This window comes from Pimephales promelas, chromosome 3, assembly GCF_988280905.1.
Source record: "Pimephales promelas chromosome 3, fPimPro1.hap1.1, whole genome shotgun sequence".
In the NCBI taxonomy this organism is placed as follows: Eukaryota; Metazoa; Chordata; class Actinopteri; order Cypriniformes; family Leuciscidae; genus Pimephales; species Pimephales promelas.
The window spans coordinates 1,657,214-1,683,159 of NC_142771.1; the positions used below are offsets into that span (position 1 = coordinate 1,657,214).

The following is a 25,946-nucleotide window of genomic DNA, read 5'->3' on the forward strand; positions in this document are numbered from 1 at the left end:
TTTTTTCACACTCTTAACACTCGTAGAAAATTTAAAACCATAGACTGAACAGAAATATGGACATAGTGTGTGTGATATCACCCATAGGCGTTTTTTGAAGCCTAAAAAGTAGCCGTCGTTTGTCACTTGACGCAGTCACTCATGGATGACAGAAAAAGTTCAGAGAGGCGGGGTTTGGGTAAGGTGCTGGATGCTAAAGCCACGCCCACCTAGCTCGATGTGATCGAGTTAGCTCATGCTAAAGAGCTAATGCTATATGCTAAAGGCCTCGCGCTAAAGTGACGGCTGAGTTGAACAAGTAAAGCCCATTGTTAAAGTTTATGTTTTTGCCTTTTGAAGTGCGACTGTGAGACTGTGTATCGTGACGCATTATTATTCTGAGCATGCTAAAAAATTTGTTATCATGCAGTAACTTACAATAGTGCTCTGAGCATGTGTGTGTGAGTGATTCATGCGAAAACATGTCCGTTAGCGCAGCATTGCACGTCAAGTTCGTAGAGAGATTAATAGTCCATTTTTAATTCAGATTTTGGCCGCTCTTCAAACGGGTTAAACCATACCCAGATAGCAAACTGACATTGATTCAACGTGGAAACGACGTCTCTCATGACATCGAAACAACGTTGATCTGACATTGTTTTGCTCATCGAATTAACGTTGAACCGTCAGACGCGTCATTCTTTCAAAACTAGCGGAAAATCAACTTGAAATCAACGTTGTTTCAACATTATGAAAGCAAACCAATTTTCCATTTTCATTTAGCTTTGAAGAATGCCACGTCTGACGTTGGTTCAATCAACGTTGTTTCAATGTCATGAGAGACGTCGTTTCCACGTTGATTCAATGTCAGTTTGCTGTCTGGGTAGATATTACATAAGAAGGTACTTTAAATCAAGCTTAATGTTTCAACTGCACTAAATCAACTTCACATTCGCTCCCGAAAATTAATTTTGATAGTACTTCTAAATTTAAAACATTCAATGGTAATATAATTGAATCAATGTATCAATGTGCAGACTGATCTCATGAAGTAGCGTGTGTGTGACACGCCAATTCGTATTTCCATTTTTGGCGTGCTAACAACACGCATAATCGCCTTTCAGCGTGGTTATGAACGCCGTTGACTTAACGTTATTACTGTATATATAAATATATGACTTACCTCAACCCCATCCATAAACCTACCCATCACTGGGGTTAATGGCATTTATGACTGTTCCCTTACCATCCTAGTAAAGAAAATCGACGTTTATTAGAATCTCGACAGAAAATCCAAACACAGCCTCCAACACAGCAAATACAGCGGGATAGGCCGCAATCCTGAATATATCTTTCACATCCTATCCTATTCGTCACCTTCACATTCCCTACAGGTGATTCTCTACAGAAACATATCCTGATAAAAAACATAAATTTATTTGAATAAGTAGGCTATATATCATCTAAAGACCATTAAAAGTTCATGCAATCTTCATATTCTTCATTTATTCGGTAACACTTTAAAATAATGGTCCGTATTTAACAAGTCGCTATGCAGGAAGTAATAGGTAGTACTGCATTAACCCTGAAGTTAATAATACTATTAAGTAATATGGAAGCAATATTAACTAAGCAGTAAGTAATAGGTCATTTAGTACAAAGGTAGTTTCTTGGTGATTATTACTAAAGAAATATATCCTCTCGAGGAGCCGCAGGAAATACGAGGCATCTTTAAAAAGACGCTCGGCTCTTTTAGGAGTATGGAATAGTAAAAAGGATACGCGTCGGATGGCGCTAGCTTGCTGGGCGGCTGAAGGTGGCAGACGGCCGGCTTCCTCAGACTCCGGAGCTCGCTAGAAGGTGCCTTCTCGACAACGGCGGCTTCTTCCCAGGACAGCGGATGCGTGTAGCTCGCTATATGAAAAAGAATCAACGAACGAACCTTTATACACTGTAGCCACGCCCCTTTTGGCGGGCTGTGACGCAGTGAGCGAGCGCCGTCCGCTCATTGGGCGCGGACTCAGCGCCGCTCTCCCATAGGTTCGTGCATTCTCCCTGAGCGAACCAATGAGCCGCTAGCTAGCCCGCTCATGGTCTGCCTCAGGAGAGACTGCGTTGACAATGATTACAAAATTATGGAATAATTTTTTGGCTTCAACTTCTCAGCAAAGATGAATCTTTCCCGTAGCGTAAGCTAGCTTACGCAATACTTGTTCCCTCATCTAGAGAGAACCGAGGTTACGTTAGGTAACCGATTCGTTTTACTGCGCCTGAAAACTGCAAAAAGACTTTTAAGAGAAACTGGTGAGAAATATAGCCTTGACTACCTTTTTAAAGTTTACTGGGGATGATACTCCTCTACATATTACAGATGACCTCTCGTGTGAAAGCATCATAAAGGCCAAACTGTGCAATGAGTAAGAATAATTTACAGTATAAATATTGAAAACCACTCACCTATTAACTTATCCCCATGTTTGTACCATTAGGACTGTGTGGGTAGACCTAAATACATCTGCCCGCATGCTTGTAGTGCTTTTGTCCTGATTTTCCCCTGTTTTTGTTGCTGTTATATATGTTTGTTGAACTTTCCCCAAAATAAATGCTGTGGGTTATTCACTGGATCATATGTATTTAATTATATTTGCATAGCTATACCTTACCACTTTACTCCACTCTTACGGAACAATTATGGAGTGATTTATTCACATTTATGCGTATTACGTGTTCAGTCTATAGCCCTAATGTGTTTGTTAACACTTGAATGCTTTCATCAGTGATGTGAAAGACGTCGACGAGAACAATAAAATGTAAAGTGAAGCTCTAATTCGAGTCGTCTTTACAGACAGAACAGAAACTTTCGAAGCAGAATAATGCAACATTATTTTATTAACATTTTTAATTCAGGGTAAAACTTCTGCTCATTTCTTGATCTTTTTAAAAAACTTGCAGTTTCAGATTATACTCTCTTTACAGCAGCTTTTTATAGATGCCTAACCCTATTTTTCATTTTCACTCTCTTTGTGATGTTTTTCCATGTAATCAGAACTGGTTTATCAGGATGAGCTGCAGTTTTTCATTTTTGTGTCAAACACAAGGAAGAAATCAATTCAAGGTTAAACACACACTCTCTTCATGCGCCAGATCACTCACAGATTTCACTTTGACGATCCGGAGAGATGATCATAACTTCAGCTGAACATGGACCTGCTCGTGTTCATTTCTGTGACGGTGATTCCAGTTATATCCAACGGTAAGAGTAATGTGTTTCTCTCTTCAAGTTCATCCTGCCAAGAATGTTTCTCATGATCTTAAAAATCATTTTTGCTGGTAGAGGCTTCAGCTAAAACACTTGAAATGAGTTTGTGCATACGTATGGATTTCTTTGCAAAATATTTATTGTATTTTCTTTATAAAATGTATTATTTGTACCTGATAATACATGATCATGTGTCCTCCTTCAATTAGTGGGTAAAATCAGTGCATGTGTTGTAGTTAGTGAATAAGAATAATTGGAGTTATACATTAACTCATGATTATCTGTGCATTAGTTAAGCATGAATTAATGCATATTAGTGCACCTGTATTGTAAAGTGTTACCGAATAATCGATCCTACCCGTCATTTTCAACATGATTTTGCGTATGTCTTAAGCTTTCAGTAGTTTTGTAGGTTGATTTACTTGAGATGACGATTCTGATTATGAGATTTGTATCTACAGCTTTTATTCTGATTTATGTCTCTCAGCTAATATATATATATATGTTTCCAATCATAAGGCAGTTTTTGTGATTTCTTTGTGAGATCTTAAGAGACCTGTTAGTGTTAAATGTTCTGTTGGGATTTAAAGAGTTTCTGAATGGTCTGAGTGGTTTAAATGGGTTTTTTTTTTTTTACACAGTGAAGTCTTCCATATGTACACTCTCAGAAAACAGGTACAAAAGCTGTCACTGTACCTTTCCAAAAGGTACACTTTTGTACCTAAAGGGCGCATATTGGTACCTTAAGGGTACATATTAGCACCTAAAATGTACATAATAGCACCTTAATGTACATATTAGCACCTAAAATGTACATATTAATTCTTAAAATTTACATATTAGCATCTAAAATGTACATAATAGCACCTAAAATGTACATATTAGCACCTAAAATGTACATATTAATGCTTAAAATTTACATATTAGCATCTAAAACGTACATAATAGCACCTACATTTACAAAAACACGCAGTTGCTCACCAGGAGTCGAGCTGCAATTCCAGTTTGTTGAGATTTTCTTCCAGTTTGTTGAGATTTTCTTCCACTTCTGGAAAGGCTCCTCCCTTCTGCTTTTCCCCTGAACAACACATCCCTGATTCCTTATTTGTAGATTAAATAAATGAAGACTTCAGATGCAAAAGCCTCTAAGTCCGTCTAAAGTTTTTGTTTAATATTAACATCTCCATCAGGCTCCTATGTATAAGTTTCTACCCAAGGCTGGGATTTAATGAGTTTGAAGTGAAAGTATTTAGTGAGCGTAGACTATTTGCAGAGAGCATTCACTCAACATTATTATCTCATTTTTGACAGATGTGGCTTTTTTTAGAGGCTTTTGCATCGGAAGTCTTTAAATGTTCACAGAACACATTACAAACCCTCATGAGAAACACATTATAATGCACAAAATCACCAGAAACATCATAAGAGTGTTTGTTTATTTATTCTGTCAATAATTCATTTATTCTGCCAAGTTTATGAGCGTCCCACTGGGAATTGTCACGATTGCCACGAGCCGGTTTCAATCTTTTGGCTCAGAAACCATTATATGACAACACTGGTGTGATATGAACATTAAATGCGTCATGTGGTCATATCCGCAGTCATGATTTGACAGGAATGTGTTTACCGTGAGGGATTTGTTGTGTCACGTGACGTCGCATTCACTGAAGAAAGCATCGCTGATCAAAATCACTCACCCATATTGGTGGAAGTGAGAGACTGTGAATTTGTATTATTTGCATGTAATATAACTGTAAAATACTTGAGCAAAGTCCTCACACATTGTTTTTAAATGCACACAAAGATATTTTTTTATATTTAGTAACTCTCAATAAATAGAGATGATTTAAGTTGTTTAAATATAGCTACGTTTTGGGGTTTGGGTCATGTCCATCCATCAATTCATCTACACATTCTCCAAATCGCTTTTACCAAGTAATAATTTAAGGCCATTTTAAAATCTCAGAAATATCCCAATAGAAAACTCTTCACATCTGCACTGTTTCTGAAACTCAACTAATTTAGGTTAGATACTTAAATGATTTCATAGTGTGAAAAGAATTTCTATATGTGTAGGGTTAGGGTCATGTGATGTCTATCTAACTTGATAAAAAAAAAACATTTATATTGTGCCTTTCAGCTGATGAAAATGATTTATTCTTTAATCCCTTCCAGAAAATAATCTTTATTTTACATGTCATTTAAATTCAACATCACTGAGCCCAAAGGCAGCAGGAATCATGTATATAAATATTTTAGAAACAGTTCTGACCAAGTCCAACAAAAATCCAACAAAATAAACAATGAACAAATAAAATAACCAAAAACTTTCATATTTTTAGAAAGGATGTGAACTAAAACAACAGCAGGTTAAACAACAGATAAATTGATTAATTTACAGAATTATCCATTTGTTTTTCGACAGGGAACATATTAAACGAATCACCGGTCCACATTTTGATTGACAGCTGTCACAACCTACGAGTGACCGTGTTTACTCCTTTCTTTTCAACCATTGGGTACAGCTGTTGTATTTGTACTTATGACGAAGCGCAGCAAAAGTAATAAGTAAAATGCTGTTTTAAAAAGGCAAAAAAACACATGTGCGTTGTTAGGGGTTAACAGTCAAAAGACCCAGAACCAGATATGAAGAATGAAGACCCAGAGTCTGAATTATAAAAATTAAAGAAAGTTTTACTGAACATAGTTTGCCATTTCATCAGCAGAAGTCAGCTTCAAGACTCACTCAGGAGTTCGTAGGCCGCCCCCTTACAGTTACAAAGATCACAGCAGTCACGTTGAATGATTCTCATTGGCTAAGAAATAGATAAACACAGTAATTTTCCACACATATACAGATAGACGAAGCATATCTCCATCGATGATGTATCTGACATTCAGAGGCACGTCATGCCCTTCCAGGTCACAGATTTGGGTTGCTGGCGCTAATATGTCCAGAACAACAACTCATTCAACCTCCAATAATGGCAGTGGTTCCTTAACCTGCAACTGGAGTAATGGTGCCTTAAACTATTGGCTTCAATGACCCCTTTATGTTTTAACACTCAAACACAAACCAAATCCTTATTTTCCTATTATTTTCACTGTTAACGCATTCACATAGGACACTAGCAAATAAGAGCTCCCATCAAGGCTGAAGAGAGTCTAAGCGGCTTATTATCAGTTAAGTGTACCAAAACATAATGGTAAAACATTCACTCGTTTGGGAGAAAAACAGATAACATTTGCTCCTCAGGAAGCAAATATAATAGAAAGAATACATTTTAATATAACAATTAAAGTTCAATAAAGCAATGCTCAATAGAGCTTGACCATCGGTACAGAGAAGTATCATATGTGTTGGACATATGTGTTCACGACACCTTTATGATTCATAAACCTTTCTCCTGAGACCAGAGAAAGAGACAAATGGCCTTGTGCACCAAATAGAACCTGGTGACTTACATCAGTATGCATTTAAGAATATTATTTCACAAGCAAAAGCACAAAGAAAATAAATTTATATGTCGATAAATGATTAAGTAACAATGAATATACTTAATTATTGATTTTATAAAAGAAATACATAAGCATTCAACAGGATATATGATATATATATATATATATATATATATATATATGCTGAAGAGGCCAGGGATTTTGACCACCCCTTCAACGTTTTCTTAATATTTTTTAAAATATATTATTAAAAATTATATTATCATATTATATAATTAATAATATGACATTTAAAAACCAATAGACTGATGAGCAACCATAGCAACCAATAACGTTTCCCCAGGAACGATAGCAACCAATAACGTTCCCCCAGCAACCATAGCGACCAATAACGTTTCCCCAGGAACGATAGCAACCAATAACGTTCCCCCAACAACCATAGCGACCAATAACGTTTCCCCAGGAACGATAGCAACCAATAACGTTCCCCCAGCAACCATAGCGACCAATAACGTTTCCCCATGAACGATAGCGACCACTAACGTTCCCCCAGCAACCAATAACATTCCGGAGGGAGGCTTTCTACATCTTGCTTCAACAGTTCCCTTTTATTAGGGAAACGAATTAAACACACATAGCAGTCAACAATATATCAAGTATATATCAATACATTTTCTTAAATACATTGGAATAATAAAAATAAACTAATTATTTTTTTATTTTTTTTATCAAACTTGCCTGGGCGGGCCAGTGCCGCCCTGGTCCAGCCTCAGATAACTTGTCATTTATTTACAACATCATCAACCTTATTTCTTCTTATTCTTTTGATGCATGTTGCTATTTTTTTGTGTGGATATTGTAACCTCAATTCTTACACATGGCACCTTTAATAAAAAAAGTTTTTTTTTTTTTAAAAAAGTATTAATTTTCAATGGGATTTAGATAAGATTAATCTGTCAGACACTACTGCTGCTGTTCACTGGAAGCAAGGGTATTCCCTCTGAGTTCTCTATCTGAAGGGATCTCTCAGGATCTTCTCTGTTGATCTCTCTCCCACTGTTCCCTGTAAGAAAACAGAAAGAATCACAGATGGTGAAAAGACAGTAATGACTGTTGATAGTGTGTTAGAGTTTATGTACAATACACTGCCATACAGAGTGTAAATGTCATCAAACAATACATTTTAGCCAAATATAAGTCTTTTTAATAAATGGTGTTTATAAATGTTGGCTTTTTAATACTGGGGCATGGATGTAGGACTTCTAACTTTAAACTTAACATTTGAACTTAGATCTCTGTGCAGATGTCTTTTATAGCATCTGCACAAGAGATCTGATCTAAATAAGATCATTATAATAATCAATAACTTGTGCTAGTACTCACCCCAAATAGTAACTTTGAATCGCTTGTATTTGGTCTCGCTGCTGCTAATGATCTTGAGTTTATAAAGTCCACAGTCAGTGTTTGTGATGTTTGTGATGGTGAGAGATCCAGTCTGACGGTCCAGCTCCAGTCTGTCCCTGAATCTGCCATTAACACCATCATATGTTGACATTTTATTGTTCTCCATATCAGCTTTAGCTATAAGATTGTCTTCGGGGCCAAACATCCAGAGTATCAGAGCATCTCTCTGTAGTTCATGAACATCAGTGTTTAGATTGGCAGGATCTCCCTCCATCACTCGCACTTTGATTTCTTCATGCCACAGAACCACATAGAAGAGAAATGTGCTCATAAGATCAAGTTAAACACATTTAGATAACCCTTTGTGGATTAGTTAATTTCAAATCATCTATAAATTGTAGTTTTGTAGATATAAACAAATATTATTATGTTAAAAGTCATGAGATACTCACCATCTGCAATAATCACGAATCTCTTGCATCTATTCACTGTGCGGCTGCTGATCTGGAGTTTATAAACATCCGAATGTGCGATGCTGATGTTCCAGATGATCAGAGATCCGGTCTGGTGATCCAGCTGAAGTCTGTCTCTGAATCTCACATCGTTACCACGATAAACTGAGGTCTTACCGGTGGCTCTGTTGATTTCAGCAATGCAGGTGTCATTATCTCCATGTGTCCACAGGATCTTACTGTCTTCCTCTAGTTCAGGGACATCAGTGCTTAGAGTGACAGATTGCCCCGCTGTCACTTTTAGTGTATCCACTTCATGTCACGTCAAACATGCAACAGAAAAATATGGAAAAATATGATCATAATAGCATGCAGGTTCAATACTGAGTATAAGGGGTATTAACATCATCATTTCATTAAAACTCAAGCTACTTACACCATACTGTAACTCTAAACTTCTTATACCAGACATTATTTCTGCTGCTGATTTGTAGGTGGTAAACTCCAGAGTCTGTGCTTTTGGTGTTTTTGATCCCGAGACATCCAGTCCCATCATCCATCTCCAGTCTGTCTCCGAATCTCCCGTCATCACTATCATTATATGAACGGTGATTGGTGCCTCCATCTCTTTTAGCTATAATGGTGTCTTCAGATCCAAACATCCAGAGCACTTGATCATCCCTCTGTAGTTCACTAACACCGGTGTTTAGAGTGACTTTTTCTCCCTCTGAGAATCGTAGTGAGTCCACTGCATGAGCACCCAAAAACATGAAGAAAATAGAACATGAGAACAAACGACCCAACACCTGTGAAGAGACGACCCAACACCTGTGAAGAGACGACTCAACACCTGTGAAGGGACAACTCGACACCTGTGAAGGGACGACCCAACACCTGTGAAGAGACGACTCAACACCTGTGAAGAGACGACTCAACACCTGTGAAGAGACGACTCGACACCTGTGAAGAGACGACTCAACACCTGTGAAGGGACGACTCAACACCTGTGAAGAGACGACTCAACACCTGTGAAGAGACGACTCAACACCTGTGAAGGGACGACTCGACACCTGTGAAGAGACGACTCAACACCTGTGAAGGGACGACTCGACACCTGTGAAGAGACGACTCAACACCTGTGAAGAGACGACTCAACACCTGTGAAGAGACGACTCTACACCTGTGAAGAGACGACTCAACACCTGTGAAGAGACGACCCAACACCTGTGAAGAGACGACTCAACACCTGTGAAGGGACGACTCAACACCTGTGAAGAGACGACTCGACACCTGTGAAGAGACGACTCGACACCTGTGAAGAGACGACTCAACACCTGTGAAGGGACGACTCGACACCTGTGAAGAGACGACTCAACACCTGTGAAGAGACGACTCAACACCTGTGAAGAGACGACTCTACACCTGTGAAGAGACGACTCAACACCTGTGAAGAGACGACCCAACACCTGTGAAGAGACGACTCAACACCTGTGAAGGGACAACTCAACACCTGTGAAGAGACGACTCAACACCTGTGAAGGGACGACCCAACACCTGTGAAGGGACGACCCAACACCTGTGAAGAGACGACTCAACACCTGTGAAGGGACGACTCAACACCTGTGAAGAGACGACTCTACACCTGTGAAGAGACGACTCTACACCTGTGAAGAGACGACTCAACACCTGTGAAGGGACGACTCAACACCTGTGAAGAGACGACTCTACACCTGTGAAGAGACGACCCGACACCTGTGAAGAGACGACTCGACACCTGTGAAGGGACGACCCAACACCTGTGAAGAGACGACTCAACACCTGTGAAGGGACGACTCAACACCTGTGAAGAGACGACCCGACACCTGTGAAGAGACGACTCGACACCTGTGAAGAGACGACTCGACACCTGTGAAGGGACGACTCTACACCTGTGAAGAGACGACTCTACACCTGTGAAGAGACGACTCTACACCTGTGAAGGGACGACTCAACACCTGTGAAGAGACGACTCTACACCTGTGAAGAGACGACCCGACACCTGTGAAGAGACGACTCGACACCTGTGAAGGGACGACCCAACACCTGTGAAGAGACGACTCAACACCTGTGAAGGGACGACTCAACACCTGTGAAGAGACGACTCTACACCTGTGAAGAGACGACCCAACACCTGTGAAGAGACGACTCAACACCTGTGAAGAGACGACTCGACACCTGTGAAGAGACGACCCGACACCTGTGAAGAGACGACCCAACACCTGTGAAGAGACGACTCAACACCTGTCAAGAGACGACTCGACACCTGTGAAGGGACGACTCGACACCTGTCAAGAGACGACTCGACACCTGTGAAGGGACGACTCAACACCTGTGAAGAGACGACTCAACACCTGTGAAGAGACGACTCGACACCTGTGAAGAGACGACTCGACACCTGTGAAGAGACGACCCAACACCTGTCAAGAGACGACCCAACACCTGTGAAGAGACGACTCAACACCTGTGAAGGGACGACTCAACACCTGTGAAGAGACGACCCAACACCTGTCAAGAGACGACCCAACACCTGTGAAGAGACGACTCAACACCTGTGAAGAGACGACTCTACACCTGTGAAGAGACGACTCAACACCTGTGAAGGGACGACTCAACACCTGTGAAGAGACGACTCAACACCTGTGAAGAGACGACTCAACACCTGTGAAGGGACGACCCAACACCTGTGAAGAGACGACCCAACACCTGTGAAGAGACGACTCAACACCTGTGAAGGGACGACTCAACACCTGTGAAGAGACGACCCGACACCTGTGAAGAGACGACCCGACACCTGTGAAGAGACGACTCAACACCTGTGAAGAGACGACTCAACACCTGTCAAGAGACGACCCAACACCTGTGAAGAGATGACCCGACACCTGTGAAGAGACGACTCAACACCTGTGAAGAGACGACTCAACACCTGTCAAGAGACGACTCAACACCTGTGAAGAGACGACCCAACACCTGTCAAGAGACGACCCAACACCTGTGAAGAGACGACCCAACACCTGTGAAGAGACGACTCAACACCTGTGAAGAGACGACTCAACACCTGTCAAGAGACGACCCAACACCTGTGAAGAGACGACTCAACACCTGTGAAGAGACGACTCAACACCTGTGAAGGGACGACTCAACACCTGTCAAGAGACGACCCAACACCTGTGAAGGGACGACCCAACACCTGTGAAGAGACGACTCTACACCTGTGAAGAGACGACTCAACACCTGTGAAGGGACGACTCAACACCTGTGAAGAGACGACCCAACACCTGTGAAGAGACGACCCAACACCTGTGAAGAGACGACTCAACACCTGTGAAGGGACGACTCAACACCTGTGAAGAGACGACTCGACACGTGTGAAGAGACGACCCGACACCTGTGAAGAGACGACCCAACACCTGTGAAGAGACGACTCAACACCTGTCAAGAGACGACTCGACACCTGTGAAGGGACGACTCAACACCTGTGAAGAGACGACTCAACACCTGTGAAGAGACGACTCGACACCTGTGAAGAGACGACTCAACACCTGTGAAGAGACGACCCAACACCTGTCAAGAGACGACCCAACACCTGTGAAGAGACGACTCAACACCTGTGAAGGGACGACTCAACACCTGTGAAGAGACGACCCAACACCTGTCAAGAGACGACCCAACACCTGTGAAGAGACGACTCAACACCTGTGAAGAGACGACTCTACACCTGTGAAGAGACGACTCAACACCTGTGAAGGGACGACTCAACACCTGTGAAGAGACGACTCAACACCTGTGAAGAGACGACTCAACACCTGTGAAGGGACGACCCAACACCTGTGAAGAGACGACCCAACACCTGTGAAGAGACGACTCAACACCTGTGAAGGGACGACTCAACACCTGTGAAGAGACGACCCGACACCAGTGAAGATACGACTCAACACCTGTGAAGAGACGACTCAACACCTGTGAAGAGACGACCCAACACCTGTGAAGAGACGACCCAACACCTGTGAAGAGACGACCCTGTGAAGAGACGACTCGACACCTGTGAAGAGACGACTCAACACCTGTGAAGAGACGACCCAACACCTGTGAAGAGACGACCCAACACCTGTGAAGAGACGACTCAACGCCTGTGAAGAGACGACCCAACACCTGTGAAGAGACGACCCGACACCTGTGAAGAGACGACTCGACACCTGTGAAGAGATGACCCGACACCTGTGAAGAGACGACCCAACACCTGTGAAGAGACGACTCAACACCTGTCAAGAGACGACTCGACACCTGTGAAGGGACGACTCAACACCTGTGAAGAGACGACTCAACACCTGTGAAGAGACGACTCGACACCTGTGAAGAGACGACTCAACACCTGTGAAGAGACGACCCAACACCTGTCAAGAGACGACCCAACACCTGTGAAGAGACGACTCAACACCTGTGAAGGGACGACTCAACACCTGTGAAGAGACGACCCAACACCTGTCAAGAGACGACCCAACACCTGTGAAGAGACGACTCAACACCTGTGAAGAGACGACTCTACACCTGTGAAGAGACGACTCAACACCTGTGAAGGGACGACTCAACACCTGTGAAGAGACGACTCAACACCTGTGAAGAGACGACTCAACACCTGTGAAGGGACGACCCAACACCTGTGAAGAGACGACCCAACACCTGTGAAGAGACGACTCAACACCTGTGAAGGGACGACTCAACACCTGTGAAGAGACGACCCGACACCAGTGAAGATACGACTCAACACCTGTGAAGAGACGACTCAACACCTGTGAAGAGACGACCCAACACCTGTGAAGAGACGACCCAACACCTGTGAAGAGACGACCCTGTGAAGAGACGACTCGACACCTGTGAAGAGACGACTCAACACCTGTGAAGAGACGACCCAACACCTGTGAAGAGACGACCCAACACCTGTGAAGAGACGACTCAACGCCTGTGAAGAGACGACCCAACACCTGTGAAGAGACGACCCGACACCTGTGAAGAGACGACTCGACACCTGTGAAGAGATGACCCGACACCTGTGAAGAGACGGCCCGACACCTGTGAAGAGACTACTCAACACCTGTGAAGAGACGACTCAACACCTGTGAAGAGACGACTCAACACCTGCGAAGAGACGACTCAACACCTGTGAAGAGACTACTCAACACCTGTGAAGAGACGACTCAACACCTGTGAAGAGACGACTCGACACCTGTGAAGAGATGACCCGACACCTGTGAAGAGACGGCCCGACACCTGGGAAGAGACGGCTCAACACGTGCGAAGAGACGACTCAACACCTGCGAAGAGGGGACGACTCAACACCTGTGAAGAGACGACTCAACACCTGTGAAGAGAGGACTCAACACCTGTGAAGAGACGACTCGACACCTGTGAAGGGACGACTCAACACCTGTGAAGAGACGACTCAACACCTGTGAAGGGACGACTCAACGTCGTCGTCGACGATCCAACACCTGTGAAGAGACGACTCAACACCTGTGAAGAGACGACTCAACACCTGTGAAGAGACGACTCGACACCTGTGAAGAGACGACTCAACACCTGTGAAGGGACGACTCAACACCTGTGAAGGGACGACTCGACACCTGTGAAGAGACGACTCAACACCTGTGAAGGGACGACTCAACACCTGTGAAGAGACGACTCAACACCTGTGAAGAGACGACTCAACACCTGTGAAGGGACGACCCAACACCTGTGAAGAGACGACCCAACACCTGTGAAGAGACGACTCAACACCTGTCAAGAGACGACCCAACACCTGTGAAGAGACGACTCGACACCTGTGAAGGGACGACTCAACACCTGTGAAGAGACGACCCGACACCAGTGAAGATACGACTCAACACCTGTGAAGAGACGACTCAACACCTGTGAAGAGACGACCCAACACCTGTGAAGAGACGACTCAACACCTGTGAAGAGACGACTCAACACCTGTGAAGAGACGACTCGACACCTGTGAAGGGACGACTCAACACCTGTGAAGAGACGACCCGACACCAGTGAAGATACGACTCAACACCTGTGAAGAGACGACTCAACACCTGTGAAGAGACGACCCAACACCTGTGAAGAGACGACCCAACACCTGTGAAGAGACGACCCTGTGAAGAGACGACTCGACACCTGTGAAGAGACGACTCAACACCTGTGAAGAGACGACCCAACACCTGTGAAGAGACGACCCAACACCTGTGAAGAGACGACTCAACGCCTGTGAAGAGACGACCCAACACCTGTGAAGAGACGACCCGACACCTGTGAAGAGACGACTCGACACCTGTGAAGAGATGACCCGACACCTGTGAAGAGACGGCCCGACACCTGTGAAGAGACTACTCAACACCTGTGAAGAGACGACTCAACACCTGTGAAGAGACGACTCAACACCTGCGAAGAGACGACTCAACACCTGTGAAGAGACTACTCAACACCTGTGAAGAGACGACTCAACACCTGTGAAGAGACGACTCGACACCTGTGAAGAGATGACCCGACACCTGTGAAGAGACGGCCCGACACCTGGGAAGAGACGGCTCAACACGTGCGAAGAGACGACTCAACACCTGCGAAGAGGGGACGACTCAACACCTGTGAAGAGACGACTCAACACCTGTGAAGAGAGGACTCAACACCTGTGAAGAGAGGACTCAACACCTGTGAAGAGACGACTCGACACCTGTGAAGGGACGACTCAACACCTGTGAAGAGACGACTCAACACCTGTGAAGGGACGACTCAACGTCGTCGTCGACGATCCAACACCTGTGAAGAGACGACTCAACACCTGTGAAGGGACGACTCAACACCTGTGAAGGGACGACTCGACACCTGTGAAGGGACGACTCAACACCTGTGAAGGGACGACTCAACACCTGTGAAGGGACGACTCGACACCTGTGAAGGGACGACTCAACACCTGTGAAGGGACGACTCAACACCTGTGAAGGGACGACTCGACACCTGTGAAGGGACGACTCGACACCTGTGAAGAGACGACTCGACACCTGTAAAGAGACGACTCATCTCCTGTGAAGGGACGACTCAACACCTGTGAAGGGACGACTCGACACCTGTGAAGGGACGACTCAACACCTGTGAAGAGACGACCTGTGAAGAGACGACTCAACACCTGTGAAGGGACGACTCAACACCTGTGAAGAGACGACCCGACACCAGTGAAGATACGACTCAACACCTGTGAAGAGACGACTCAACACCTGTGAAGAGACGACCCAACACCTGTGAAGAGACGACCCAACACCTGTGAAGAGACGACCCTGTGAAGAGACGACTCGACACCTGTGAAGAGACGACTCAACACCTGTGAAGAGACGACCCAACACCTGTGAAGAGACGACCCAACACCTGTGAAGAGACGACTCAACGCCTGTGAAGAGACGACCCAACACCTGTGAAGAGACGACCCGACACCTGTGAAGAGACGACTCGACACCTGTGAAGAGATGACCCGACACCTGTGAAGAGACGACCCAACACCTGTGAAGAGACGACTCAACACCTGTCAAGAGACGACTCGACACCTGTGAAGGGACGACTCAACACCTGTGAAGAGACGACTCAACACCTGTGAAGAGACGACTCGACACCTGTGAAGAGACGACTCAACACCTGTGAAGAGACGACCCAACACCTGTCAAGAGACGACCCAACACCTGTGAAGAGACGACTCAACACCTGTGAAGGGACGACTCAACACCTGTGAAGAGACGACCCAACACCTGTCAAGAGACGACCCAACACCTGTGAAGAGACGACTCAACACCTGTGAAGAGACGACTCTACACCTGTGAAGAGACGACTCAACACCTGTGAAGGGACGACTCAACACCTGTGAAGAGACGACTCAACACCTGTGAAGAGACGACTCAACACCTGTGAAGGGACGACCCAACACCTGTGAAGAGACGACCCAACACCTGTGAAGAGACGACTCAACACCTGTGAAGGGACGACTCAACACCTGTGAAGAGACGACCCGACACCAGTGAAGATACGACTCAACACCTGTGAAGAGACGACTCAACACCTGTGAAGAGACGACCCAACACCTGTGAAGAGACGACCCAACACCTGTGAAGAGACGACCCTGTGAAGAGACGACTCGACACCTGTGAAGAGACGACTCAACACCTGTGAAGAGACGACCCAACACCTGTGAAGAGACGACCCAACACCTGTGAAGAGACGACTCAACGCCTGTGAAGAGACGACCCAACACCTGTGAAGAGACGACCCGACACCTGTGAAGAGACGACTCGACACCTGTGAAGAGATGACCCGACACCTGTGAAGAGACGGCCCGACACCTGTGAAGAGACTACTCAACACCTGTGAAGAGACGACTCAACACCTGTGAAGAGACGACTCAACACCTGCGAAGAGACGACTCAACACCTGTGAAGAGACTACTCAACACCTGTGAAGAGACGACTCAACACCTGTGAAGAGACGACTCGACACCTGTGAAGAGATGACCCGACACCTGTGAAGAGACGGCCCGACACCTGGGAAGAGACGGCTCAACACGTGCGAAGAGACGACTCAACACCTGCGAAGAGGGGACGACTCAACACCTGTGAAGAGACGACTCAACACCTGTGAAGAGAGGACTCAACACCTGTGAAGAGACGACTCGACACCTGTGAAGGGACGACTCAACACCTGTGAAGAGACGACTCAACACCTGTGAAGGGACGACTCAACGTCGTCGTCGACGATCCAACACCTGTGAAGAGACGACTCAACACCTGTGAAGAGACGACTCAACACCTGTGAAGAGACGACTCGACACCTGTGAAGAGACGACTCAACACCTGTGAAGGGACGACTCAACACCTGTGAAGGGACGACTCGACACCTGTGAAGAGACGACTCAACACCTGTGAAGGGACGACTCAACACCTGTGAAGAGACGACTCAACACCTGTGAAGAGACGACTCAACACCTGTGAAGGGACGACCCAACACCTGTGAAGAGACGACCCAACACCTGTGAAGAGACGACTCAACACCTGTCAAGAGACGACCCAACACCTGTGAAGAGACGACTCGACACCTGTGAAGGGACGACTCAACACCTGTGAAGAGACGACCCGACACCAGTGAAGATACGACTCAACACCTGTGAAGAGACGACTCAACACCTGTGAAGAGACGACCCAACACCTGTGAAGAGACGACTCAACACCTGTGAAGAGACGACTCAACACCTGTGAAGAGACGACTCGACACCTGTGAAGGGACGACTCAACACCTGTGAAGAGACGACCCGACACCAGTGAAGATACGACTCAACACCTGTGAAGAGACGACTCAACACCTGTGAAGAGACGACCCAACACCTGTGAAGAGACGACCCAACACCTGTGAAGAGACGACCCTGTGAAGAGACGACTCGACACCTGTGAAGAGACGACTCAACACCTGTGAAGAGACGACCCAACACCTGTGAAGAGACGACCCAACACCTGTGAAGAGACGACTCAACGCCTGTGAAGAGACGACCCAACACCTGTGAAGAGACGACCCGACACCTGTGAAGAGACGACTCGACACCTGTGAAGAGATGACCCGACACCTGTGAAGAGACGGCCCGACACCTGTGAAGAGACTACTCAACACCTGTGAAGAGACGACTCAACACCTGTGAAGAGACGACTCAACACCTGCGAAGAGACGACTCAACACCTGTGAAGAGACTACTCAACACCTGTGAAGAGACGACTCAACACCTGTGAAGAGACGACTCGACACCTGTGAAGAGATGACCCGACACCTGTGAAGAGACGGCCCGACACCTGGGAAGAGACGGCTCAACACGTGCGAAGAGACGACTCAACACCTGCGAAGAGGGGACGACTCAACACCTGTGAAGAGACGACTCAACACCTGTGAAGAGAGGACTCAACACCTGTGAAGAGAGGACTCAACACCTGTGAAGAGACGACTCGACACCTGTGAAGGGACGACTCAACACCTGTGAAGAGACGACTCAACACCTGTGAAGGGACGACTCAACGTCGTCGTCGACGATCCAACACCTGTGAAGAGACGACTCAACACCTGTGAAGGGACGACTCAACACCTGTGAAGGGACGACTCGACACCTGTGAAGGGACGACTCAACACCTGTGAAGGGACGACTCAACACCTGTGAAGGGACGACTCGACACCTGTGAAGGGACGACTCAACACCTGTGAAGGGACGACTCAACACCTGTGAAGGGACGACTCGACACCTGTGAAGGGACGACTCGACACCTGTGAAGAGACGACTCGACACCTGTAAAGAGACGACTCATCTCCTGTGAAGGGACGACTCAACACCTGTGAAGGGACGACTCGACACCTGTGAAGGGACGACTCAACACCTGTGAAGAGACGACCTGTGAAGTGACGACTCAACACCTGTGAAGAGACGACTCAACACCTGTGAAGAGACGACCCAACACCTGTGAAGGGACGACTCGACACCTGTGAAGAGACGACTCAACACCTGTGAAGAGACGACTCAACACCTGTGAAGAGACGACCCGACACCTGTGAAGAGACGACTCGACACCTGTGAAGAGACGACTCAACACCTGTGAAGAGACGACCCGACACCTGTGAAGAGACGACTCGACACCTGTGAAGGGACGACTCGACACCTGTGAAGGTACAGTTTGTTAAAAAGCAGAGGCTCTGTTCTTTGTTCAGATATTAATACAACAAAATATTATGGGGCTTCTCTCTATTAACATCATGCTGGCAGGGAAAGAGTTAAACATCCTGTTTCACCCAGAAATCACATTAGTAAAAATGAGCTGCGAACACCATATCCTGACTATAAAAAGTAATCTAACAGACCTACAGTGATTGGCCCCCCTAATAACCAAGCAAGAAAGCTAAAGTAGCATCACTTATAATTTTGTTTCCAATGAAAGATTGAGCTACTCACCATAGAGAATAACCCTGAATCTTTTGGATTTGGTCTCTCTGGTGCTGATGAGCTTCAGCTGATAATCTCCCGACTGTGTGATTTTGACGTCTCTGATGGTGAGATCTCCTGTCTCACTGTTCAGCAGCAGTCGGTCTCTGAATCTCTCGTCATCGCTAGGTAAAGCATTGGTCTTTAAAGAAATTTGAGCGATGATGGAGCCTTGAGGTCCAAACGTCCAGACTATTTTATCATATCTCTGTGGTTCGGTTATGCCAGTGTGTAGAGTGATAGAATCTCCCTCCGTCACTTCTTTTGTCTTCATTTCATCTGTTCATTGCACCCAGAGAATAAAAAGATTGTTTCTTGGAAATTAAACTGATATAACTGCCAGGAAAATCAGCAAACAGACACAAATTTAACTTTAATTGACTGATAAACCTCACTTGTCCTCAACCTGGTTTGTCGCTCCAAATTTCAGAACTTCAAGAAACTCCGGAAATGTGTAGTTTAATAGCACACAGTAACAGTTTCTCACTCTTATTGTGCTAAATGATCTCCTTGAAAAGTACTTAAGTAAGCAAACTTGACTCTGTAATACTTACGCTTTAGTCTCGAGTACTTGCGGCGATAGTAACACACACCAGCGGTTACAACTGCAGACCCAACTAGCAGCACACAGAGACAAATCAGTATGGCCAAAGCTACTGGAGACAGACCTGGCTCAGGAACCGCTAGAGAGAGACAGTTATTAGTGTAAATGTGTCCTGAAAGTCTGACCGCACATGAAAACTATGAATTAGATAAGTAGTGGTGCGTTCACACTGGACACGAATTGCGCATCAGGCGCAAGTGATTTCAATGTTATGTCAATGCAAAGATGGGTTATGCACATAAAATATTTCTGAAACTAAAATGACAGATTAGGTGGATGAGGGCGAGGGTGATCCTCGTTCCGATGCGGGACAACAGGTCAAATGGTGAAACTCGCCAAACAGTTCGCTTCCGAAGGGTCCGGTGGACACAAATACGGCGATGACGAACCCTACGCCGGTGTTCTGCTCTCCAGAGAAAATACAGAGCGCTAACTCTCTCAATGAATGCTTGAATAACATAAAAAAGATGGCCGCCAATGGGTTTCCAAATCTGACGCGCGTGACGAACGTAAATTTCGCTTCAAACTTTTGTTTTTTCACGGGTCAATTTCGCTCTTGACGAGCCAATGGTTTCAAAGTGTTCAAGCGTATAACTAGACGCAGTAGGCACGAATTTGACACGCTATTTGCGTCTGGTGTGAACGCACAGTAAGGGATGATCCATGGCTAGCTTTGCATTCAATTGTTTGAATGTAGGATGTGGAGTCAAAGAGCCACCCGAGCCGAAGCGGAGTGCCTTCAAATGGGTCATTCATTTTATTAATGATGTGAGATAGACTTGAGCTAGATCAGCAACGTTTCATGACACTTCAAAGTTGATTTTTTTCTTTATAATGTATTAATCGTTAGCATGACTCTAATTCAAATAGGATTAGTTATAATTTTGGTGGCCGTCATTTAACCGTCAGGTGACCTATAGACCCGGTAGACCAATTAAACGGCTATTATACATCTTTTAAATAAAAAATAAATTGCAATGTAAGAAGGATCATTAAAGTGTGCTCTACTCACAGACAAACACGTTGAATCTCTTGTAGAAGGTCTCTTTAGTGTTGGTCACCTGTAGTTGATAAACTCCTGTATCTGTGGTTCTGGTGTTCGTGATGGTCAGAGATCCAGTGTGATCATCCAGTCTGAATCTCTCATTATCGCTGTACGAGATCTTATGGATCATAATGTCGATTTCAGCAATGAAAGAGTCTGGACTCAACGGTCCAAACGTCCACAGAATCACATCATATTTCAGTATTTCATTGACACCAGTATGTAGAGTGATGGATTTTCCCTCTTTACTGTTTGTTATCCCAGCAAAAAACACATCTGGAGAACAAACAGGACTAGTTTTTCACAGCTTGATCACTGTAATTGTTGTATAAATGCTCAGGCGTGCTCTACTCACCGTGGACGGTCACACCGAAGGTCTGGTATGAGGTCTCAGTGCTGATGATCTTCAGCTGATAATCTCCCGAGTGTTTGGTCCTGATGTCTCTGATGCTGAGAGATCCAGTCTGATTGTCCAGCTGAAGTCTTTCTTCAAATCTTCCATCGTCAACATCATAAAATGAAGACGTCTGGCTTTTTCCATCGAGTTTAGCGATGATAGCGCTTTGAGCTCCATACATCCACATCAACAGATCGACCTTGTGTATGTCAGAGAGGTTCGTGTTTAAGGTAAGAGAATCTCCCTCCAAGACGGACACTTTCTTCGCTTCACCTGCGAACAAGAGCAGTTCCTCAGAGATTCATCAGGAAGCAGATCCCACAGTTATATAAGTGCAAATTATAACAGGGCAAAAGTCACATTTCAAATATTGAAAATTATTTATTGGATGAAACGACAAGAAAAAGATCTCATAAGATCAGGTGAGTGTGCAGAAAAAAGAAAAAACTAATTCTTACCAGTGAGTTTTAAACAAGTCCCACTGAAGTACCTTGAAACGCGCAGCTGTGTTTGATGCGTTGACGTAATTTCCACGCGAATTCATTCATTCATGCTTAACTAATGCACAGATAACACTGAATTAATGTGTAACTAATAATTATCTAAGCTATCCATTAATGATTACCACATTAGGAACTAATTAAGAGTCTGAAAGGTTAATGTATTAGTTCATACATTAATTGTTATTAATTAAATATGTATTTGTGGATTAATTCCATAATAACTCTTCTTTTTTTTAGCTAATAGTGTTAATTAATATGTTAATTACCAGAATGAGCCAAAGCCTTGTATTTCAACTTTCAGATAATATGACAGGTACACTCATATGCATTAATACATGATTAATTACTTCATTGTTAGTGCAAATTCATGTGCAAATTACTACAATTACTAAATGACTAGTTAATAATGATGTGCCCCAACAAGTAAAGTCATAACATAATGATACCTTTGCAAATCATTAGCTAATGATTAATTAAAGCAGACAACTGGAGGTTGAAGTGCATAGCTTTGACTAATTGTGGTAATTAGCACATTAATTTACACTATTAGTTAATAAAATATGTTAATAAGGAATTAATACACAATGACACATTGAATTAATAGCAATTCATGTATTACTTAATCTATTAATCATATAGACTCTTTATTAGTTGCTGATGCAGTAATCATTAATTAATGGTTTAGTTCTTCATTAGTCATACATTAACTCATGATTATCTGTGCATTAGTTAAGCATGAATGAATGCATATTAGTGCACCCGTATTGTAAAGTGTTACCCAGATTTGTTTACTTATTAAGATACAGTCTCGGAAAACAGATATGAAGATTTACATTTCAAAGATTTTAGATATTTTTACTGTAAAACAAGGCAAGCAAATTCTCATTTTGCACTGTTAGGCTTATATAACCAGTCTGGGAATCCACTAGCACACACACTTTGTCTCTTTAACTCATTAATGGAGATTATATTTGCCATGTTCACTCGCGGTGTCTAGATGAGACAAAGGAAAGATTCATGTTCCAAAACGAGCATAGTTGATTTGATGTTCGCTATTTGCAAAATTAGGAAGCATCAATAAAGTTACACTTATGTTTCTAATGCTTCAATAGCATTTAGAGATAATGACTTACAGTAATAAGTGTTCATGGTGTCAGGAATGATGCACATTTTTGATTTCTGATATTTAATAAAGTAAACAGTCAACATATGCAACAATTGCCATGTATTTCACTACAGTATGGGATCATACACAAAAAACACATTAATTTAAAGCTCAATGGCATTTGTAGAGAATGTCTTACAGTAATAACACCAACTGTAAAGTGTTGATAGGTGTCAGGTGTATGTCATGTTTGTCATATGTCTCAGTGAAATCGGGGTGAGCGAGGGCGAGGCACAGACTAACATGGTTTATAACTTTACACACATGCCAGCATGACGAAACTTAGTTCATTTAATAGTTTTCATATCAACATATAAGAATTGTTCCAAAATTAAAAAAAAAAAAAAAATGTTTTGAAGATATCACAGAACATTTATTTAACAAAAGTAAATTTCTTACTGACGTTTTATTTAATTATTAAGTCTGTATTATTATTTTTTTAGCAGTTGAGAATCAGCAGAAGACACTCGCTGGGTTTAAATCAGAGTTGCTCTGACGGGGCATGTTGTCACACAACGTTACAATGATGAGCCCCAATTAGAATTATTCTATTCTATTTTATTATGTTCGATCCTATTCTGTTCTATTAAGAAACCATGAGAAAATGTGAATAAAGACAGAGTCAAATTTTATTAGTATTATTTTATTTTTAAACTTTGCTGTTGTTAGGAAAGGATACAGCATATTAACTGCTGCAGTTTTTTTATTTAAATTAACATGAATACTCGCAAACTGGAACAAAATAAACATGAACGGCGGAACCAGTCTGAAACACAGGGCTTAAATAACTAGACAACATGTGACAGGGATTAAACCAATGAAACACTATATGGATCAGAGTAAATCAAGAAAAAATAATACACTGTATTAATGAAAAACACCACATAATTGTACTAGATGTGTGAAACTATAGTGGGAAATAATAAATACTCCGAACCCTAAGTGAATTTACACAAACTGAGAAATGCACATTTGATTTGAGTTTACTTGAATAAATACCTACAATATAAAAGGTGTGCATCATAACTGACACCTACATATTTTGAAGTTGGTTGTATGACAGTAAGAATTATTTCCTGAAGTCACGTACATGTTAGTATCGTAACTTTATAGACGCTCCCTAAATGTGCGAATACCTAAAGTTAAACGTAAAGCAAACTTTATGCCAGAGTTAATCTCTAAAAGCGGTTCTGTGTTCATTAATGCGGTTTACATCTTCACAGAATACACACATCCCGAGAGTTCCCGTGGGACAATAAAGTGAAAGCATTTGCGTCACTCACCGTCCAGAAATACCAGGATCCCCGAGAGAAAGACGATGATCGTGATTCGGCTGTAGACTTCCATGATCCCGGCTTTAATAAACATGATCTTGCGCTGACATAAAACCGAACAACAGACCTTTACTAGTTTTAATGACGGATCTTCTTTTGTTCACACCCATCCATCACAGCAGTATTTTCCGCGTTTATACCGGAAAGCTTTAGATTTGACCCTTTCCTTTACTTTCCTCGTCGGTTCGTGCAGTGTAAGGGTTAGCTCTCCCTTAACGAGCCTCCGTTTCACATTAGGAATGCTAATGTGAAATGCCAAATGCTAATGCTCCTTTGCTCAGAAATGCTAATGCTCCGTTTCACATTAGAAGTACTTTCGGTTTGAGGAATTTCCACTCAAAAAGACTGGGACAGATCATTGCAAACCATAAAGTTGCACTGCCTATTCCTTATCATTAGTTTGACTAAACAAGCTTCCCTGTTCTATCGCAATACAATAGGCCTATTGGTATTTTAATGGTAGCTATAACAATGGAAGATGAATATCTTTACCTATTTGAATATTTCCCCACACATTTTTCCAACTTTCCAATGATTACAGGTTCACTACATCGAGTTATCATGTTCATTTAAGTTTAAGTTCATTTAAACACATTCTCCAGCCAAAGTTTCATGTAACCCTCTAGTCCATTAAAGATGAAAATGTGGAACACAATTTTAATTTCATTTTATTAATTTGTACAGTAGGCTACACACCTTGTTTATTAATGAAATTTAATATGAATTTAGCAACACACACACACACACACACACACACACACACAAAATACAGGTTAGAACAGCAACACATTAAAATGATAACAAAAAAACTATATGAAAAATAATTTTCCATCATGGCATACAATATGAACATTTCTACTACGAGTAACCAAATAAAGTCCAGTTTAGAAGCAATATAAAAAGCCTATCAACAATAATATATAAGTATTAATATATGAAATAATAATAATAGATCGATCTGTATCTGTACAAGAAAAATAGCTAGCTAGTTTCTCTGCCATTCTTCCTCGATGCTGAGATCCAGATCTCACTCAGGACAACTACAGATCTCGTACACGACTGATACACAAGATGCTCAGGAAACACACAACGTTACCCAGACGTGTTAGTTCTGAACAGGAAGATTGTGTAATCCTCCCAGTCTCTCTCTTGAAACAACACGACAGTGAGTTAAACTGCAGTTCAGCGGCTGGCCACTGGAGGCTGGATGTGAAAGTGAGTCACATCTGTGTCTCCATGTTAAAATGCTCAACTTTACAGCAGAAAAAATATGGGGG

The 25,946-nt window shown here is 43.3% G+C and overlaps 1 protein-coding gene across 1 annotated transcript; it reads right to left on the reverse strand.

The window, feature by feature from the left end:
• Nucleotides 1-5,911: 5,911 nt before the first annotated feature.
• LOC120484892 (uncharacterized) lies at nt 5,912-24,984 on the reverse strand. Its single transcript, XM_039680330.2, has 9 exons — nt 24,619-24,984; nt 21,626-21,940; nt 21,238-21,546; nt 20,176-20,304; nt 19,592-19,900; nt 8,990-9,301; nt 8,554-8,865; nt 8,081-8,392; nt 5,912-7,760 (listed from the first exon to the last, which is right to left on the reverse strand). The coding sequence occupies exons 1-9, from the start codon at nt 24,701-24,703 to the stop codon at nt 7,654-7,656; spliced, it is 2,190 nt and encodes a 729-aa protein (XP_039536264.2). The 5' UTR covers nt 24,704-24,984; the 3' UTR covers nt 5,912-7,653.
• Nucleotides 24,985-25,946: the final 962 nt, after the last annotated feature.

Coding starts and splice junctions, on each gene's coding strand:
- LOC120484892 (XM_039680330.2), bottom strand. CDS start 24,703: ATGTTTATTAAAGCCGGGATCATGGAAGTCTACAGCCGAATCACGATC. Junction 20,305..21,237: donor GAGATTCAACGTGTTTGTCT/GTGAGTAGAGCA, acceptor GTCTCTCTCTAG/CGGTTCCTGAGCCAGGTCTG. Junction 8,393..8,553: donor ATTCGTGATTATTGCAGATG/GTGAGTATCTCA, acceptor TGTGGCATGAAG/AAATCAAAGTGCGAGTGATG.